The following is a 23,004-nucleotide window of genomic DNA, read 5'->3' on the forward strand; positions in this document are numbered from 1 at the left end:
TATCTTCTCAGCGGGTCTAGACAATGAAACATTTGCTATCGCTAGTAGAATCGTCAAAATGTATTGGATAAATACGTGACATGCAAGTGACATATCGAAAGTTATTGTCAATTCCATACATTTTTAAATCTACGATTAGCGACTACACTTATCGAATGTTACTTTGTCTAGCCTCCCTGAACTACTTAGGTGCGTCTTGAAAATATTTAGTTATATTGTTTTTCAAGAAATATGAGAATTGAGAAAAAGACGTATGCTTTGAATGTGTTATCGCGACTCACCCGTTGAGGTCCTTGGTGAGCTGTATATCTATGGCGGCGCCGTCGCTGAGGCCGCCCAGAGCCTCGCACAGCTCGCCGCCCACGGCCTGCAGGTGCTGCGTGTTTAGGTGCAGGCCCTGATAATATAGTAATATGTAAGCGAATAGCCAAGCTCATCGTTCATATGATGTTGATATGTCATTATTTCGGAAATTAGGAATGGAAAAAACAAAACCTTTCTGTTAAAACTGTTTGGAAATCAAATCTCGCTTCCTTTTAAGTAATGCTGCATTTGATATTGTATACATTGTTAGTGATACAAAAACTACCACTTTTTTAACCAAGCTAAAATGTTGAACACACTATATTTAGATGTTGTTACAACAAAAGCTCAACAGGTTTCGGAGCGCAACACAAAAGTACAAGAGTGACATCGAGTGCTTGCTCGTACTCGAAGCTTTCATTTGGACCGTGTTATAAATAAAAAAAGCTCGGTATGCTCGGACACGCGACGCTTGTTAAGCCTTCATTACCGCGGAATTTTGCCCGCAATACTGTTAAAAACTCGCTTCAAAGGGCACCGTCGCTAAGTGGGCCTCGCGAGTAATCTCAGGTCATATATTTTGTGCTGAGAATTTTAGCTGTTTAGACAATTTCATTTATCATGCATATCACAAGCTAAATTAAATAAACCCTAGATTGTTAGACACTGGTCATGGATAGCCATTTAATTGAAAGAATATATTGTTTTATTTTTTCTTACTACTCCTAAACCACCTTTGAACTTTTCAGAATAAGAGAATTATTAAATAAATGTTTTGTGTTGTTTTTTTTGGCGAATTTATCCTGTTGGCGACAGAAGTCAAGTAACCATACTTAACTTGAATACTTTAGCAAAGCTCAGCTTAAATAAATATTCGTTTGAAGAGTCATAGAATTAAACTATCTATTTCTAATTCAGGGTGCGTTTTTGTCGTGAGCAGAAAATGTCATTAAATCCCCGATACGTCTGCTAATAGCTTCTGTTGTAAGATTCTTCAAGGAACATCAACACGTACAAGCTCTCGCAGTTGTAAAGCAAAAAATATAAACGTTACCTGTTCCTCGACTTGTCCTCTTGTAATTAGAAGGAATTATTTTTTTATAATATTGTCAATTTATATATCGAACAATATTTTCCATTTATTTTTGTAACAATCAATTCAAATGTGTAAGGGTAAATAAAATTTAACATAACTATAACCAATTCCATCGTAACAACTGTGTTATAAAATAAAATTCTTAAATACATTGTTAACTTACTGTAGATTATGCGCTACATCTAAATCAATGAAGCCAACAATAAAAAAGGGTAAAAAGAAAAATATTTGCGGTCGTGTAGAGCCACCGGATAACTGCGTGCAGCGCGATCGCATCGTGGACGTGGGGTATTAAAGAAATATTATAGAAACGTCTTCACACATCATGTAGATGCCTGATTTATTGCTAGAGTTATCTGCGCGATCTAAGAGGCTGGGGTACGGGGGACACATTGCCCCACGGCTACGTAAGATATCATTAATCTTGAAGCACGCAATCATTTGTAAACTAAAAACTAAGTGAAACATTACGTTTGCTACGAAACGTAATTATCGATTAGTTTAAATCAGTCTAATTGTTTGGGATCGATAAGTTAAAACCTAATGTTGACAAAGAAAATTTGCTATTCTTTGTTATATTGGTTGGTGAAATGCAAAAAAATAGTTATTTTTATTCAAGTTACTTTATTGAATGTGCAATACCCTGGTGCTAAGTGATAAGTATATGTACACTTACGTTTGGCATTTTTTAGTGTCGATTATCTTTGTTCTGCTCGTGTTATATTATGTTGTGAGTTATTTGTCACATATATGTGAAAGATTTCCTTTTATTGTATGGAAAATTATGTATTGTTGAATGTACAAACGTAAACTTTTAAAAGGGTTATATTATTACGTATTGGAATGCAAGATGGTATTTCAACAGGAGTGATAGATTTTATTACCGAGCGATATATCTTCCGTCAAGAGTAATCAGTGAACAGGTCTAGATCGGCTCACTACCTGTGTTAAAAGAAACCGTAAAATCTTAAAAGCTCATTATTCACGTTTTAATAGCGACAAGGCGGACAAAATCGATTAAGTCACTGCCTAATCGGTGTCGTTAATAAAAAATATAGCGTGTATAAAAACTAAAAAAAAATTATGTACAAGAATCATCAACTAATTACAAGATGTAACAAACTTTTACAACCGTTTTAAAGTAAAATTAATTAATAATTATTAAAGCTAATCGACGTTCAACTTTCGAGGTTTTTTGACAGCAATATTTTAATACATTTTTGATTGACTCCATATCACTTTGACCTATACGATTTGGGAGAACGTTTTAGCTTCTTGCAAAGATAAATATAACTAGGTGAACTGACCTTGTAGGGTCCCTGGTCGAAGCCGCAGAAGGAGGCCTCCATGGTGTAGGAGCGCGCGACCGCGAGATGGCGCCATACGGTAACGCGCGCCGTGCTCTCCCGCTCCCTCTCAACTCGGAAGGAGCACGAGCCCAGCGCGAACGCGCCTGATATGCGGTGCATCAGTGCGGGCAGCATCTGTACCATACAAAATACATTTACAAAAAACGTAATAAACAATCAAAATATTAGAATAAATACTTCTAAATGTTAGTTAAAAGAAAACATCGGTTAAATATGACCATTATTTTTATCAGTGACTGGTATTTGTTGTGAGCGTAGCATCTTTTCTTCGGAGAAAATACATATCTTGAATAGTAATACGCGATATTACTTACTTGCTTATGCAATATCCATAAATAGGCAATAATATTAATCCTATGCAATACACCGCTTCCGATGATTCGATCTTGACATTCCGATAAGTGTTCATTGCTACCAGACCGATACATTGGCAAATATTATCACGCAGAACTTGATTTTCTTAGTGGAATGCAGTTTTATTTTATGTAACGCTATAAGATTTTCTTTTAAATGTAAGAGTAGACAACTTAGCATATTCTGTTGATTGCTGTGTTTTTTAAAATATGATTCGAAATCTGTTCTTGCGATGGCTTCCTGTGTGATTTTAGATCAAACAAGGCAAGTCTGATGAATAGTTCACGTTCAATTGTCTCAGGGTTAGAATTTACGGTTGTTTGTACATAGATGTATAAAGTAATGTATGCAAGTTATACAAAAACATGTCTAATTACGACCGGTCTGGTATTGAACGTGAGCTAACAGTGCTGTATTGCAGATTCCGAGATGTGCAAGTAGATTTACGATAACGCACGGCAGAGCTGCATACAAATAGCGCCATCTGGGGAGTGAGGTTCGTTACCGGCCGCGTGAATGGCCGTCGCCGTCGCATTTGGTAAGGCAACTCACGAGGTATTTGACAGGCTCGTCGGGCGCGAGGCGGTCGGTGCTCGACCAGCTCTCAGCGCCGGCGCACCCGTAGAAGAAAACATTCTTCTTGCGCGAGTGGCCGTGATAGTCGCAAAACACCAGCGGCGGCTTCTTCCAAACTCGCACCAGATATTCTATAAGACCCTGAGAATAAAGTTGTAAATTTAAACTTCGTATAATCTAATATCTTCATTGCGGACAATATAATATATTCCCTAGCAAGAACCTGTTTTAAAATAATAAAGCAGAAACCAGAAAATGATACTGATTCCATACATATCATATCATTTCTGTGTAATGTTTACATGACTGCTTATTAATAACCTATTTGGTTAACATTGAATACAATTCAATACATTCAATCTACAACACGAATCATTTAAAACTTTATATACTCACAAAATCCAAGTGCATAAATACCTTGGTGTGGTAGATTGAAGGATGCAAAACAGGGCTCGGCTTGCACCAGCGACGATTTAAATCTTCATTAGTTAAGCCGCATCGATGGCTGAAACAACGCAGAGACATTACCCGAGACGTCAAGGAAGCTTCCCGGCGACGAGTTATCACCGAGACTCGCCGGGACTGATCGGGACTGGCCAGGACTAGCCTGGATTCGCCTGCCCGTGTCTATTGAAGTGACACGATCATGGCTCACCAGACAGCAATCCCTCTTACGATATTGCCTTCCTAATGCTCCTCTAAATCACTTCATCCGGAAATAATCAGTGAACTGAGTAAATTTATAATTGCCATATTTAATTAACTTAGATAAGAAACGTAACGTCATATAATTATACGAAGCATATCATGCATCGTCTCTAACTATGCGATTTAAACTATCGGATAATATTGCAAGTAAGATTACAACTTCATTCACACTTCAAGTAGGAAATAAATCACAACAAACTTGATATTACCGGTACTGTGCCGTAAAAGCGTCATGGCAAATCATCTTTTTTTACAGCGCAATAAAAGGTTACTAATGTAGCGGTTAAATTTCACGCGTGACCCGACTGCGGAGAAAGCAATGTATGAAACAATCAATGATTCAGCAACGTAAAAGGATGGACGATTGACAAAGGGGGCTTCGAGGGGACAATTAAAGTGACAAGCTATTAAATTAAATGAATTGCTGACCACGTAGCAGCTCGACGCGACCTGGGACATAAGATGGAGCTCAAGTATTCCTGCGCACTGTGTTATTTTATTATTGTACTTTATGACGTCATTACGGTCATACAGGAATAAAACATGTCATAAAATAAGTTATCACTTTTTTCAATCACTCTTTCAAAATTAAATTTAAGAAAGTACTTAGGAATCTTTTAATTTATATTAATGCAGTTTTTCAAATTTCTGTGCAACAGAAAAATCTGTTAATGCATCCAATTTCTCATGTATAAAAAATGTTTTGGTCCCCAGATATATTTTCAATTCCAATTTACATTTTATGTTATTTCTTATTGTGCTAACTTTTCCGGTCAGTAAAATTTCATTCGCATTTTAGAAACAAAACGTACGAACAAACTTCCTTTTTAGAGAATCTCTGTTGTAGAGTCGGTTAAAAATAATAAAACAACTAAGTTTGCTCTAATTTCGCGTTCATCTTAATTTCGAAACATTCACGAAACACGTTAGCTATCGTTTTCGAATTTAAATCCTTCATTATAAATTACAGGTTGAAAGTCTGCGATCGCTTATTAAGCTGCCACAGTCGATACGCGATGTGTACATTTAATGTATCTTCTTAACACATTATAATACTACAGGTTTAATTGGTTGAAAAGTAATAAATTGCAGAGTGAATCCAAAGCGTGTGTCATGTGCCGGCGCCGGATCGAGACGAACAATAAAAACTGTTAAAGAACTATGCAACACAAACAAACCGAGAACAAACCGGGAATGAATTAAGACAATCTTACGCCGGATAAAATAAATTAATTCAAATATATTTTATATCTATGTGTTAAAAAAAAACTTCTTTTGCATAATATCGACAGTTATTTCGTTACATCGAAGGATACAGGATGTGGTATTGTCGGTCGTAAATTTGGGTATTCCTATGGGTTTAAACCCACATAACAATGGAATAAACTTAATATATTTGATTCTTTTATCACAAAGTTATTTCTAAAGCAGCATTATGGCTTCTGTATTAATATTTTTTTTGGAACGAAGTTCCTTATCGCGCGTTGTGAAAGGGGGCTAGACGGAAAAAATTCTTACGAAAAGTTGTCACGACACTTTTTGCTATAGTATGTTAACGACGAATGAGCGCTACTTCACCATGGCAACGACGTGACAATATATAACGAAAATTCATAGAAATAAAATGTACTTCTTGTGAAGACTTAAGTTTTTTATTCATAGAATAAACATTGGTTCCTTCACTAATTAATCGAAAGGAACTTCGTTCCATCCGGGTGTCCCTTGACACCTCTCAAGTTTTCTTTTTTTTTGTACTTAACTCACTTGTGTAGTTTGGAATAGTACGAATGCAACATTTTAAACGTTGTCTAACATTGCACACCGTCGTGTATTTGCTTATTTCCTCTTTTAAGTTTACCTCTTAGTTTAATTAAGATCGCAGGTGTTAGATACATACGATTTATTTTAGTATAGAGAAAGCTTCACAAAGCTCTTGTTGTTTTAACACTTATTAGCTTGTACATAAGTAACGGAAACTTTAGATTGAACTGATGCTCAAAGTTTATTAAAATTAATACGTATCAACATTGTATTGTATTAGATACTGTAAGTAAAAGTAACAGTTGTGTTATTACTTACAGCTATTCGTAGGCAGAGCTTGCGTGGAGTGAAGCACATCAGCAATCTACGACGGTTGACTGCGACCTGGTGCTATTACAGAGCAATTCTTGTGTCGTAGGCTCGAGGACGTTAATTACAGACCCGTTAAAATATGTTTCGCAAAGACTTTTGCAATAAAGTTGAAAACTATTCATAGCAACAATACACTTGCTAAATTATACAGATTTGTTTTATAATCGGATTTTAATTTTAACTACCAAGCTAATTATTAAGAATCATTATTTTTTTACAATTATTTAATTATTAAATGCTTGTATGGTCTAAGAACGATTAATTATTATTAATTTTAACGGCTTTATAGCATTTAATTTTAAGAAGAAGACTATTATGTTCCGACAATAGTACGGACCAAATTACATACCGTGGCTCGTTCATTTCACGGTATTTCAGCGGCTTTGCCAAAAAATAATTTCCTGGGAAGTCATTTGTTTTTTAAATCATACCTCAAAAAATCTATAAGGAAAAAGGGATGAAAATTGCATTGACAAATTATTGTGGAGATATGCGCGTGCCTCCAACTTAAATACCTTTAAATTGCAAGTAAAACGTTCGTTTTAACGACTGAGAGTATAAACGGTAAGAAACAATGTGTTCGCTTGTGGTGGTTTTTTCCTGGTGACGAGTGGTCGGCGTACGTCCAATTAGGGGAGTACGAAGGCGCATCATTAGCGGGAGACGTGGGCTATGCGACCGCGAGGGCGCGGGCGCCGCGGGCTTGCGCAGCCCGACGCGGCCTTCGTCCGTCCCCTAGCGCACGTCGCCTCGACCGGTTGTGCATCTTTTACTCTAATCAGCCATGAAAAAATAAGCAACCGTCGTGCGCTTGTGCGAATGAAAGCAAACAAGCGAGAAGACGCGCCACGCTCGCCCCGTCGTGATGTATGGACAATTGTTGCGGTACCCACCCATCTGCGTACTACCTACGCTGTCAGTACACAACACGGTGTTAGAAATTTAAATAAAAAAACACTTTTCAGGGGTAGTTAATGTATAAGGTGATTGAAAGACCCACTTTAAAAGCTACCGTCGCTGTTTTCGTCTGCTACATAGCTGACAAAAGATTACACTTCATATTGATTTCACGTTTGTTTAGTGGTATTTGGAGCGTAAAAGGTTTTCTTTGTAAATTGTTTGCCAAAGATAAATCAATCAAGCAAACAACACAAAATAAGCATTGCGATAAATGTACAAGTGCAGTTGGGGCCTTTTGAGGTGTGCTGTGACGACCGCGGCTGGTTCAAGGGTCTGCCATCTATTTATAGAGTGCGCGGCGCGATGCTATCGGGCCCCGGCCACGCTGCGGCTCGCACGATCTACACCCGCCCTCGATGCACCCTCCGAACGCAGCGGTCTCTCAATAAAATAGACTAAGAAAAAAGGCCATATTACATTTATTCGAGCTATTTATATCACGTGTCCATTGTTGGTGCCTCGCCTGGAATTAATCGCTGGCAGGCAATTTAGTCCCGCACCTAGATCGTTTAAGGAATCAAACGGCTCGCTGTGATCGCAGCTATTTGCATGCATACGATTCCGTCGGGGTCGCTACATGAGATCGATGGTAGGATCGACGTCGCTGACGTTTAGATGAGTCCCCGGCGCGGTGCGGGGCACACGCCGAGCTCATCCGTATGCCGCGCGCGACCGTCGCTTCCTGCGCCTAGCGCCGAGAGGACGTAGGGCGCCTTAGTTTTTCGACGTTTTAGATTCATCCGACGAAGTAAACCGCATGTTTATTCGTTACAAGACATGCTAATAAACGGAGACGATCGGTGGAGCCGGGGTTTTCGAAGTGTGCTCGTGCAGAAGGCGCAGGCATCGGTATTCGTCAGCACCGAGTGGCGGAGCTGACGATTCAGTATTCGAGCGTGCCCCGGTCTACCGGACACGGCGCGAGTTATTTACGACGGTCGCGAGACAATCGTCCGGTCTGTGCTCATCCGGTGCCACCGACGACGCGCTGCCAATACCGTGACGTGTTCGTCTTTATTAAATGCCTTCCTTTGAAATTAACACACGTTTCTAGCTTGTATATGAGGTATTAATGCATTGTTTCATAGTATGTTAATATTATTGGCGATAGGAGCTGCAGAATGTGCGCAAGTAGAAAAAAGCGTAATGAATATGTAGGGTAATATATAACTCTGATACAAATTAATGCAATGAATGTATCCAGTATTATAGTTAATCATTTATATAAATTTCACTATTACTCTAATAACAAAGATTAATGGCAATGTACAATAACTTTGTATACATGGTTATACAATCGAATTATCAGTAAAGACTTTGTTATAGTCAAAGTTGTCATTGCGGGACAGTAACGGTCCAACATTAGCTGGTTGCGCTAATTGATTTGATTTGCCGGGTGTTGGCGGAAGCAGAGCGTTTAGTCGTATCACGGGTCAATGACCACAACCCTCTCCGCGGACTGTCCCGGCGGAATGCAGCTAAACACGGCACTACACGACATTGTAAAAGCACTCCTTGACACAAAGTTGTACTGAAATAAATCATACATGAAGCAAATCCTCAATTCTGATTCATTGGTACTTATGTCATAAGTCGTGTAGACCTTTTAAAATTGTTCTTTTTGCTTACGTAATTTTAGTGGTGTAATTTCGAGCAAAACTCTCGGAGGCTGCGCGAATTCGGATAAAAAATTATGAGCTCCGTAATAGAACAAAAATTACTGGTATTTGTCGAATGTTAACTACAAAAATATAAATATTGTTGATCTAAGCCTGAATTTCATAGGTGCTAAGACAGTGGATTTGTAAAGTGTAATTGCCTTAAGAATGAAAAAATTTAGAAACTTTACAGCCTAAAATATGGAAAACTCTCCCTCTGGATGTCTATCAGGATGTAGGAAGTGATAAATAATAAATAACAACGATTGTATTATAATTAATGTTGTGTGTTCAATGATTTCAATAAAACGCTGTTTACATAATTATCTCATCATGTTTAGAATTTAAAATATGTATAATTATTTTAAATATGTATAATTGTTTATCAATATAGAATTAATTTAGTTGAATGTATTGTTTTTTATAAAAGTATTATGTATTGTATTCCCGCAAATCTAACAGAAATAACAATTCCTTGCCACTCTACCTGTGTAAAACTAATAATAACGTTTTAACGAACGTTTAACGAAATTAAAACAAACTAGCTGTCGCCCGCGATTACGTCCGCGTGGAATAAAAAGAAAAAGCTCAATTAGTAGTAGCTTATTTGTTCTTCCAGACTATGTTCTATATCTATGCCAAATTTCATCGAGATCCATTGAACCGTTCTCCAGATACCTTCTAACAATTATCCATCCATACATGTGGATATACGAATTCGGTAGGAGTTTTTATCGTAAAGCATCGGACCTCCGCTTAGAGATCATAAATCGCTTAACCAATGAAGGTGAGCTTTGAAAAGTTTGCTGCTTCTTCGATAAAAATATTAAACTTTACGTTTTACGGGCGATGCGATGAAATAAATAGAGGTTTAATACAATCGTGGTCCCGGCGAGGTACAATATGATGACCGAGTGAAACTATAAACATTCCAGTATTATTATAAAGAGGCCATTAATTAAAATAGATGCGAAGCGATAAGTACAAGGGCCGCAGAGGACCGAACATACATAAAGTGGTCAGATAAAGCCGTGCACATAAAGTCTGCGGCGCATTTTATAAACATTGCAAAGAGATGTACAGTCACGTGCACAAATGTCTGTATTTGGAGAACTTGTGAACTCTAGGCTGCGTACACAACGTTGAATATTGTTTAGGCACGTAACATTTTTAAAAAGTTGTACATATTTAAATTTAGGTTGCATTCATAAGAACCAACAGCTATAGAAAAATCCGGGTGATGCATCAGCTGATACAAATTTTAGGAGAATAAAATAAAGAGGTACCTTTGTGACTACTTTAAAATGAAATAATCGATTTGCAAAATATTTTCAATTAAGTTAATTGTAACATTTTCTTACTTATAAATATTTTCTTATTTTTATTTCAATAGCATTTTAAAACCCTTCGTAAAAATTGTACAGAATAATTCTATTTGTATTTAGGTGTGGAAAGACCTTAATGTCATCGTTTTAACGTAGTCCACGCGACTGTACGTGACTCCGCGAGTTGGCGCTCGTGACGGCCGCGGCCGCGATGAACCTTTGATACAGTGTCATAGACGAGCTCTCCCTCACCCCCCATTCCTCACCAGGTAGACACTTCCGAGCCGATTCCCTACGATTCACTTAATCGACCGTCATTGTGATTCGTTCACGTGATGCACGACCTTCGTGAGTGAGCCACCGCTTCCCGCGAACGAATGTTCTTTTCCATTTAACAACTCTATTATTCTGCACGACGTAAACACACAAGAGAATTTTCTTTACGACGCTCGATATCCGATTATATCCGATTATCCGATTCCTTTTGTTTATGGTTTTGTAACGATATCGTTGTTTGATCATATCTCGTTAAGAAAATAATTTAATTTCATTTTAAGGAACGACTACATTCATGTTTGTATTTAAATTGAATTATAATTCAATTTCAATGTATCTGATTGTGTTCGCTGATTATATTTCATTAAGTATCGATGACATACCTCTTCATTTGACATTTCTCAATCATTTTTTAAGAAAAACTAAACATGACGAAACGTAGATTTAGAGCGCATTCAACATCTTTTACAAACGGTGAACGATCTGTCCATCTCATCGGGTTAGTGTTAAAAAATATTACAAGAATAAAGAGTAAACTGACAAAAGAAGATTAAAAAATATTGCTCAAGAAATTGTGCCTGATATTATCAATTTTATTACAAAAGCGGACCCGCGTCAAAGCATTTCACTGCAGTTTTTTAGGCCCGGAGCATATTCAATTTAAAGTGCTATTATAACTAAATATGGTGCTGCTTTCGGGACGTTTAATACCATTTTAGGCGAGCGAGTCGCGCTTGGCCGCTGGCACGATGACTTGCGGTTGGATGTCGTTGACACCGCCGCAGCCGCCGACGCCGTCGCCCGCTGTGATGCAAGAGGCATCGCGTCTATTTGCATGGTCCGCCTCCTTTGTACTTGCCCGAGTTAAGAGACAAGTCTCATCGTACTTCAACGTTCTAGTTTAGTTTTTTTATCCTTTTAAACCATACGATAAATTGACAAAATAGTATTTTTTTTTTTAATTCACAAAACTATTTAGCAACTGCGGTGTTTTTATGGTCAGCCAAACGCGTAACCCTTTTAACACATCGAAGTCTCGATTTTTATTATGTGACGTGAATATGACATACAATTTCCATCGTAATTAAAATCCATACATGTTGTTTCTCTGCACAACATCGGTTGTAACAGTGTTAGCGACGCAAAGACGAACTGTTCAATTTGCAGGCAATGTATAATAGAGCGGACAAGTTTGTAGTGTGTATTTGAATATTTCACAAGAACTGTAGGCGTTGCAACAAAGACAGTCAGCATTGTATACTCTGTGATCCAGGAAACACACACTTTTTACAACTTCACTTGGCTGTCCACTTAGATATGCTTCAGTGGAATTGACCCTTAAGTTAAACTTAGAATACGTAATTTACAGACAGATATCACAAAAAAACTATAATTTTATTACAAAAAAAGCAATGGGATGTGAATTATTAACAACACTATTGATGCATTACCACATTGTTTTTTACTTTTGCAAATTCTTCTTCCTCTGAATGCTATAAAATCAAAAATTATTTATTAAAATACGATTTCCTCCATTACAAATAAAACTTAGTAAATTTATTATAGACGCTATTATTACTTGAAGAAAAAACCTCGCACAGATGGTTTATGCTTCCAGAGCCTAGGGTTGTTAGTTTTAAATTAAATAAATAAATCAAGGATAGGCAAAGTTATAGCAAATTTAATAATATCCGTGTCTAGTCCATTAAATTAAATATTTATGTTTTATAGTTCCATTCATTGTTGCTGAACAAATAGCGCACAATCGGAGTGGAACCCGGGCTCGCGGCGCTGCGTACAGACGCCCAGCATTACGGACCTCGCACTGGTCCCCGCCATCATATTTCATTAGCCGACTCTATTCGCATCGCATTATTTATGGCTTCTTAGTTTTGTCCATGAATACTCTCAAACAGCACGACTTTAATAGACCCGCGGCAGCCTAGTATTAAGGACATCTGAATGGGATTACAGAGGTCAAATGTATTTCTGAAATGTTTAATCTACAGCTACGTTGTTATGAGTGGCTTAGTGTTATTCGGATAAATGACTACGAACAAGCTTTGAGGAAAAAAAAAATGACCGAAACGTATGTTTAGCACAAACACGTTAGTTAAATTTATATATATTTCTTCTTCTGCTCTGATTTAAATAAAACTCTCGCCGTTTCAAAATAAATAATTTAAATATAGCGTTGAGATTTAATCCCGAGATGAAAATTTACGCGTATTTATATACGCGTTTAAAGCAAATAAAACTTAACAACATAGAACTTTGATAACATACGAGCACTGATGTCAGTTACATACATTTTTTTCTCTACGTGGGTATTTTTATGCAGCTATTTTTAAATTTAAATTCATTTCTTTCGATCACGAGATTTGCTGCGCATGTAAGTCATGTCTTTCACTGTGTGGATGTGGGTTCTTGGACTTGTGGTCGTTTTGCGACGTACGCAGGTTTGACGAGCGGCGGGGCAGAGGGCGCGGGAAGGCCTGTCCAGTTTCCCGGAAGGTCCCGACTGCGACTTTAATTGCTGGGCGTTGATGGGCCCATCCTTGGAACATTATTTAAGGTGAGAACGTTCCTTCGCCCTTCACGAGTCGCGGACGTGTTAGCGTTTGAGAAAGAAAAACCATTTCTTACGACCATAACCTTCACTACAGGTTCTTGATGTTTTGTTGTGGACATTTTTGATACAAAACATTTTTTTGCTCACGGTTCATTTCAGAGTTTGAAGTTTAATTATGCTTTTAAAGAGGACATTTTGTAAAATCCTTTTTAATAAAGTGAACAGTAACGTCAAATAACATTCTACGTAATATCAACTTATAACTCTGTACCGCTAGAGTTGGCAAGTACTGAATCATACTTGGAATAATAGCTACAACAATGACTTGATATTACTAGATCGTTCGCGGTTATTATGGCGACCGTTTCATTTGTTGTGATGAGTCGACCGCAAGCATTTGTAAAGCAATCCCGAGGGAATCCGGAAAGCGATAGAACAACAAATGGTGGCAGAGCTAATTGTGCAATTGAGCTTTAGCCACGCTGCGAGCCGAGAGCTTCGAGCGGTGCGAACGTCAATGCGATGGCAATGTTCCCAGGCCGATGGTTTCTGCACGTACTCTTCGCCTGGACAATGCCTTAACAAGCCTACTTCTTTTAGTAACGGTACACAATTACATTTAAAGGTTGACGTTACGCTTCACGTCTTTGACTCGTTAAAGAAAAAGAAACAGCCTGTATCTGCATAGTTATAGCATACTCTGGCTGATGTTTTTCTTTGTTTACTAGCGGCTGTGGCACGTGAGCAAATCTGTCTGCTTAGCTGTGAACAAATAAACCGATGTACACCAAGACCATTACAGCACACTTTTTATGTTGTAATTATAAAAGAAATTCCAGTAGGTAAAGAATTTTAAACTTGTACTTAACGAATAAAGCTTGTTTGAGCAACATAATCAATTAATTTTAAATGATACTTGGTAGATTTGATAACAAGATGAAGTAATAATATCAACACAGTTCAGCTCTAAAACCTGAACGATCTTCAGTTTATTTCCGTCTAGTAGATAACTTTCAAAGAGTAGCAAATAAGGTTTTAGAACTTGAGTTAAACCTCGCGCTTAATTATTAACTTGTCCTTGTTTTTACTCTACATCGATTACAGGCGTTAAAATGCCAGAGTGAATGATAACTAAATAGTTAGATCTTAGAGCCTACTGAGACAACTTTACTATACCCGATTTTATCTCCGTGTTTTGTGATTCCAGGCAAATATTTACAATGTCAACACGGATAACAAAGGATCACATCGATCGATGCTAAACACGGCACGCAAACAAAACACTTATAAAATACATAAAAGTAAATATTTTTTATGCATTTTTTGCAAACACAAGGTATAATAGAACTTAAATGTTATTGAATAAGAGCTTTTCTTTAGTGTTGGCGTGCGTCGGGTATTCGTGAGAAAACAACGATCTGCGCTACGGATGAGCTTCGCCGATTGGATTTATGATATTTCAAAATCACGCTCGCAACCTTGAACCTATAAGAGAGTAAATCACACATCATAACTCTGTTTTTTCAACGGCCGTAAAAGGAATTGTAATGCGCTTATCGAAGCTGGAAAGCTAAAGCTGCGAAGTGAACGTGTTTACTATAGTTTTGTAGAGAATCGTGTTTTTATTTTTGCGGTTCACTCTAAGAATTTTATCGCTCATCCCGATTTCATATCGTCTTAATTTATATTGTTTTACGACTTTTTTGCTGTTTCTTGTTATTTTTTATATATAATTCCAACCAAAAGTGAAGTGAAACATTTACTAAAAATAAAATTTAAAATATATAGTGAACTCAACAGACTTTACAAAATAATTTAAGGTACCTATTTCTTAATGCGTTGTCATCTTTATTGATTAAATATGAATTTGTGAAACTCTACCCTGTTGGAATGATATAAATTCAAAAGTACAGTTAATTTGATTTAAATTTGACCTTCATAGTAGGATAATAAGAAACTGGAAATAGAATGGAACTGACAAAAAATTGGGAAAGTTTGTATTTGGTACCATGCTTAAAATTTAAGTATACAATAATAAATCCTAATTAAACTTCTAAGAAATTAAAGAGTAAAATTAATTAAAGCCAATTCAATTTTAGTAAGAACCTAAACATGACTGACCAATATTTTTTCCCCTAGACACAAAACCATAAGCCGCTTCGGCCGGCGAGACGCAACTCGTTATTGCGAGAATTATGGAACATTTAAAGGGACAGCAACACCGACATTACACGACCGCATCGCCTTGTTACTTTAATCAGATTTTTAATGTGTTTAATCATGCTATAAATAGGTTATTACAATGTTATTTTGCTTTTCTTCTTTAGCGAGTTGAAAATACTTATTTAGCTAAACGCAATCGTGATTGAGGGTTGTTGGATTGGGCATCGAGGGAAATTATAGGTGGTATTGGGGCGTTCCCATGGCCCACTCTAACGCTCTGACACCTCGCCCATGTGCGCTGCTCACTACCCAATTATAACGGGAAACAGGCCTTAGGGCGCCCTTACACAAACTAAGTCCCACGACTAAATAACGGCGAAGTAAATATTCGTTCTTCGCGAATATCGAACAAAAGGTTAGACCTTATGCCATTTATCGTCTAAAAGTAAGGAAGACGATAATTTAACAGTAATGCTAGGTCAAGTTGAGGGACAGGTCGGTACGTTAAGACAATGTCGATTTCGTCAACAAAATACATATTGTTAGCAGCGCCAGAAGCCGCAGATAGAAATCTGAAGAAATCCTAATAATGTATAGGATGGTTTTCTACAATTCCGGAGGAACAATCTTTACCACACAGAACTACATTAAAATCGTAAAAAGCTAAAGAAACCTTTACTCAGTGTATACTGGACAGTAGCAGTGTAAAGGTTCCTTTATTCTGTCCTATTTTGCAGGCAATTTCCCGACCTATAATTGCTTAAACACATAACCACTGATGTCACGTCGACAATGAGATGGATCGGTACCCCGCAAACCCAACACAACCTTATTAAATAAACTAGTCGGTTACGAACAAGACGTCTTATTATAAGATAATGAATCATTTCAATATTGTAGGTTATGAATTCTACGAATTAAAGGCACTATGTAAGAACACTTAAATAGATCATGTTTAAACATGTATTGTTCCAGTGCGTAAAGTTCACATGACTTTTCGCGAGTTTGAGTAAAGATTCCTACGCCAAGACAAATATTTAGTTTTACATGTTTCTAGTATGTCTCTGTATGTATTCAAACACCTAAAAGTCTGCTTTTTTAGAACGAAACGTGCATTTATTAATGAGTAGGACATATCTTTCAGAAACTGGGCGTCGTATCAAATTATCAGGAAATACAGTGACAACATATTTGCTTGTAACTATAAGCGTATTGCACAGGTTCAGTTGCAAATTCATCATAAGATTTACCGCTACATTTAGGAACTGTCATAAGGTACGGTGAAGAGCCTCGTAATATAAAGCCAGCGAGCATGCAAATGCCGATTCCGCTAACCTTAATGGTGTCTCGCTCACGATTTTGTCCCGCGAAAAGCATGCCTCTTACCTCAACCACACGTGAATATTATACTTTTAAATGAGCTGTTAAACAGACAGCGCAGTAAACAAAATATATTGTTCAGAATAATGGTAATATTTTCTGTATACTCGTCTATAAATTATTTTGTATGTTTCAAATCGTGGTGCAAAGGAATATTGTTCTAAGCAAACAAATTATTTATATAATTTGATTGACTTATTCCTCGTATGTTTCAATGAATATTTATGTTAATTTGTGTGCATAATTATACAAATATATTATATTCTTACAATCAGAATTTTGCACAAAACCAAGAGCTACCTCTTCAGGTCATGGACAGTAAATAGAAAAACATAATCGGCCGTAATCCTTGAGAGCAAAGTTCTACATATTAGTTTCAATAAACGTCTTTCTCAAAATTTTCCGATAACAGTTTTTGATTTATACTTGATAGCTATAGCACTATCATATTCCTAGTTTAAACGTTTGTATTTATATGAATTATTAGATACAATGTATTAGTATAACAAAATAAAAATTATTTAATATTACAAGTTTACTGACCAGCCCTTTCGTTAACGGACGTCTTATCCACGTTATTGGTGTATGAAAACTAAGATTAATTTATAGCAGGATATACTCTCATAAGTCTTTAAAGAATGAATTATTTTGCGTGAGAAATTCAAAGTTTATACATGAAAAGAAAAAAAAAATTTCTTATAGCTTTAACTGAAGATATACCTAATTCATTTCTATCGCTGAAGTACTACTAGGCGTAACATTTTACGTCAAATCTCATTGTAATTAATGATTCTTTGGATTTCTAGCAAGTCTAACGAGAAGGTATGTCAGGTAGGTGATTAATTTACACTTATATTCTAGAGAACATTCAGACGGAAACATTTCTACTCAGCTTTGTGAGATTTATTAACTAATAATACATCATAACGTCTATAGCGCCACTATTAATAATAGTAAATTAATTTAGATGATGATGGATGGAGTACTTTAAACTTAAGATACATACCGGAAATAGATTTATATAAATGAAAGAAAATTCATAATGTGTTCATTTTTAAATTTTAAACATTAAAGGAAAACAGAGTACACTTATTGAAAGATTATGGTCGTAGGTTTCTTGTACACTTCTTATAACCACTAAATTACATTATATTCTGTTTATATATTTTTTTTCTCTCATATTTTATATCTATCTTTTACATATTTTTATATTTTTTGATAACAATCTCTCAATATTGATATAAAAAGTATAACGGTTAAAAGAGTGCATTCGTCGTAGCTTTTTTGTTTTAGTTGTACAGTGAACTCTTACATAATCTGTGCTCAGAATAGTTTATCGAAAACAATTAACACCACTCACACAAATATTAAGCGTGAAAAGGATTACCGTGTGCGGCATTTATGCAGATAATAAAAATGTTAATTGTCAAACATCACGCTTCAGGTCTTTATTTTATAAAGTGTTATTTAACTATCCAATTAAAGTTCGACAACGCGGAGATATAAAAATACCTTACGAAATGCTGTATTGTTCTTTTTGGCTGTAAAAAATCTGCGAGATTAATAAAAAAAACCATGATTTATGTAGACGTATGAATGTATTTTCGTAAGAAATAAAACGATAAGAGTAAGCCCATCATAGCTACGCTGGACTGAATTTTTTTATTGATATAAAATCTTATATTGAATGAACTGTGGAAAAGGTTCAATAGGATTTACGTCATGGCTGAAAATATAACGAACGTGCCTAAAAAAACATAATACTAAGCTACCAATTTCATATCCCATTCAAGTAATTATAGATTGTTTTATATCGGAGTAACAAAAAAATCATTTTTTAAGTTTAATTGGACCGCGCTCTTTTGTCTGACAAGAAATCTATTCAGCGTGATTGCACGCTGTGAATTTAAAAGCAAAAACCGTGCGGACTGTCCGCAACTATGGATCAAGAAGGTCTACACGAAGTATAAATATCGATTACGAAGTTACGCAACCTGTACGTAATTAAACAAGTTAGGTCACGTACTCACATAAGTTTGTTTTCCGCGCACCGAAGGGACAAAACTTTTCGATGAAAAAATAAAAATAAAGGTTTTACCTATAATTTATGAATCAATACTCTCTGACATTATACAAAAAGAATATAAATCGTTGCAGTGCAAATAAGTTGTGACTTATCACAGACAATCCTCCCTGTCCTGATTTATCTCAACGTGCGCGCAATACATTTTGAAAACCCCATGTTACAAATCTTGCGTTCTTTCGCCACGCGGTGTATAGAGCAAGTGTGCGTCTAGCCTTAGTTTTATTTCCCTGAGACTTCGAAAGATAATAAAAATTTTATTTACCCGTTTCATACTCCATCCCGATATCTCACAAGTGACTTGTTCTGATTGTTTATTACAGCATTCCTGTTCAGAACTTTACTTTTTATTTTGTATTTGTTGAAAATCTTGGCTAACATCTGAAACGTTAAATATGGTGGTATGAATACAACGTATAGTATCGACTACATCGAGATCAAAATATTAACGAGTTAAATTAACATTTTGTTCCTAATCAGATGATAATAACTAAAAGAATATAATTAGACTTGTATATGTGCATTTATGTGCCATTTAAACGTTTGTATGGAGAGGTTACATGAGGAAGAAAGAAATCTCAAACATTCACATATTTTGGATTATAATGAATGTAAATGGGAAACAATTGTTATTTACGTTCCATTTTACTGAAAGTAAGATCAATTGTAAACATTCTTGGAATTGTAGTAATCATATATTATTTATATAAAAATAACGTAACATTATCCTGTTTTATTAAACAGATTAGCTTTCGCCGGAGACTTCATCCGCGCGGAATTAAAAAAAACTTAATAAGTAGCCTATATGTTCTTCTAAACTATGTTCTACATTTGTGCCAAATTTCATTAAGATTCATTGAGCCCGTCTGGAGATACCTTCTAAGAAACATCCATCCATCCATCCAAACATTCGGATTTATAATATTAAGTAAGATAGTAAGATTTAAATTGTACTTACATTGCTTGTGTTAATTTTCACCCTAACAAATTTTCAGTTCCGGTTAACACTTCAATATAAGAAAAAAAAAATAAGTCATCAAAAGCACTTTGTAAGAAATTGTTGCTGTACGAAAGGTCTCCAAAAAAGTTGTAGATGAGTCCAAAAAATAAGATACGAATGTTCGGACAATCGTAATGACCTCATCGTTACATCATTGCGTCGGTTACGGTATGATGGAATTATTCACACTCAAATATATCGTGTTCTGGCTTTGAATACTGCAGCAACTAGAAAACCTTACTAAATTTAGTAGTATATATAAATAACTAGCTTTTACCCGCGACTCCGTCCGCGCGGAATAAAAATAATAAAAAAAACGGGGTAAAAATTATCCTATGTCCTTTTCCTGGTTCTAAGCTACCTGTTCACAAATTTTCAGTCACATCGATTCAGCCGTTCTTGAGTTATAAATAGTGTAACTAACACGACTTTCTTTTATATATATAAGATATATACATAGATATAAAATCCCGCATACTTTTATACATGTATAACAAGGTGTCCAACATAGTAGATATTACACATCGAAAAAAGATTACTTCCGTGAATCAAAATGTATTGCTAATTTGCTGGTTCTGCGATGTTCAATTATACATCATGCGTCATTTTAAAACAAAGCTAAGAAATATTATTATATAATGATTCTTTATATAAGGATAATGGACAACATTTCTCAGACGATATTAACAATGTCAATCCTTACCGAGGCCGCGTGCAAGTCCTAATTGCATAATTCAAAGCGATTACAGATGCTCAACACTATAATTTGCAATATTTAGGCTGTAATCATATAAGAAAAAATAAACATAATTAAATATACAAAGCAAGAAAACATGTTACCGACTTCAATGTATACGTTTATTTTGTCGTATAACGTTTTTAATTTCATGTGAAGTGAGCTCGATAAATATAGTAAGTACTGATGAGTTTTACAAAAAATACAATCAAGACAGGGTAAAATAAAATATTATATGCGTTTGACGAAATGAACATTGTACGTTAACAAAGTAACATAATCTTACTAATATTATAAATGCAAATGTTTAGATGGATGGATGGATGAATGGATGTTTGAAGGTATTTCCGGAACGGCACAACGGATCTTGATGAAATTTGGCACAGATATAGAACATAGTTTGGAAGAACTCATATTATGTTTTTTTTATTTCGGGCGGACGGAGTCGCGGGCGATAGCTAGTGGTGTTATATATGAAAGTTTAATAAACTTATTACGTTTATAAAAGCGTCATAAAAATATAGTAATATGTAAATAATATAACAATTATATGATGCAATTAAATTGTAACGCAAATAAACCGACACTTCCTTTAACTGTGAACGGAAGCTTAGACCGGCTATTGGAATTAACTTAGGTGTACGAGTATATAAGAAACATTTACTGACTTTCAACGTTAGCTAGGCGTTAGAAGATGAATCACATACAGTAGACATATATATTTATTATATCCGGTATTTCGAGTGCATTTTTATGGCAACCGGTTCATTCCGTTATTCTGCAGATTTATACAAGAGATACACGGGTAAGGACGTAGAACTTTAGCTTTTTGCATTCTTTACAAATAAAGTACCTACAATGCTTGGGATTTAATGAGCATTTCTTTGAGAGTGACCCATAACCTAAACCTTCATATAAGTTGTATAATTTCATCTGATTGTAAAGAAACGTCGTATACTTTAGAAAATAGCCGTTCAAGCAACGTTACTACATTTTAAAAATTACAGTCAACTACCTATTAACTAAAGAGTAAAGTAAGGATCATAACTCTTTAGCCGGCAAACTATTAGTTTACTTTAGATTACGTTACAGTGTGTTAGTTTTTATCGCGATCGGTTTCGTAGATAAGTATCGGGCAGGCGAAACTTAACACCGTGCGCAGCGCAGTACGTTAGACCACCACGCCGGTGTACCGCCCTAATTAACGATATACCAGGATCATTTTAATCCCAGTAAGTAGCTACAAAAGGCTTTTAACAACAATCTGGAGCGATGATTAGCTTATTGAATTACAATATAGAACTTACTTAAGTTTGGATCAATTGAAATTTTAACTTAGAAACTATTAATAACACACTTTATAAATTAGACATCCGACGGTAAGTGAGACTACGTAAATTAAAATATATTTACTAACGTGGATTCGTTAATCTTTGATTATCATATCAAGAACTTCACATAGTCAGCCTGTGGGGTCCCATTGTTGCTATCAGTCAAACATCAAAGTCATGCAGTCGTTCAATTTAAGCCTGCGAAGCGAATTAACATCATCGGAACGAAAAAAAGTCTGGCCGTATCATTCAGATCTCGCCACTTTTGTTCCTTTTGCAGCTATTAAAATAATATCTCGATGTTTTTTTGCTATAAATAAAACTGTGAATTTTATTTTACAGACTCCGTCCAATTGTAAGTCATCCGATGTAAACGAATACGATAGGCATCGCTGGGACGAGATTAAATAGAAATCTAAAAATGAATCTTGAATGGTTTAATGCAATTCAATCTTTGTTCGTTTCAAGTTAAGTGCAGTGTCTTGTATAGCGAATACAATGAGCTACTAAATATATATTTAGTATTATTTTTAGAAATAGAGTAAGGGAGCGTTGCGGGCTAGTAAGGAGAGTAGGGGCAAGACGAGTGTCTCAAGGCTTGAGGACTTGTGGCTGGACAAATACGTGGCCTTACCAATTAACGTGGCGGCTGAAACCGTGCGAGCGCCGAACGCTCGGTGGCCGGCGGCTTTCAACTATCCAATGCGCTCTAATTGCTTTTATTTCAGACCACATCTAACGTTCAGACCCTTTGCGTTCGACTGCTCTTTGTTTGTTAATATTTTAACGGGTTCTCGCGAATCCATAAAAAATATTACAAATATTTTTATCCCATAAGGCTCTTATTTAGCTGCTCTCTTTTAGCTTTTATTTTTAATCTTGTAATCTACCAATTCCTACGTTGATTAATAACATAAGTATGAACTTTCTCTTAATTAAGAGTATTATTCGATGACCCAACGAATGGATGCAATTCAACC

The 23,004-nt window shown here is 36.0% G+C and overlaps 1 protein-coding gene across 4 annotated transcripts in view; it reads right to left on the reverse strand.

Annotated features, from left to right (window-relative positions):
- The window catches only part of LOC106717635 (cytosolic carboxypeptidase 1), a 60,967-nt gene that overhangs the window by 2,305 nt on the left and 35,658 nt on the right, over positions 1 to 23,004 (reverse strand). For all 4 annotated transcript variants that reach the window (XM_045684913.1, XM_045684908.1, XM_014511524.2 and 1 more), the window contains 4 exons: positions 4,117 to 4,204; positions 3,676 to 3,840; positions 2,707 to 2,883; positions 282 to 397 (listed from right to left, as the gene is read on the reverse strand). In XM_045684913.1, the coding sequence (XP_045540869.1) occupies positions 282 to 397; positions 2,707 to 2,883; positions 3,676 to 3,840; positions 4,117 to 4,204 (546 nt within the window). The remainder of the gene's footprint in view (positions 1 to 281; positions 398 to 2,706; positions 2,884 to 3,675; positions 3,841 to 4,116; positions 4,205 to 23,004) is intronic.

This window comes from Papilio machaon, chromosome 2 (assembly GCF_912999745.1).
Source record: "Papilio machaon chromosome 2, ilPapMach1.1, whole genome shotgun sequence".
In the NCBI taxonomy this organism is placed as follows: domain Eukaryota; kingdom Metazoa; phylum Arthropoda; class Insecta; order Lepidoptera; family Papilionidae; genus Papilio; species Papilio machaon.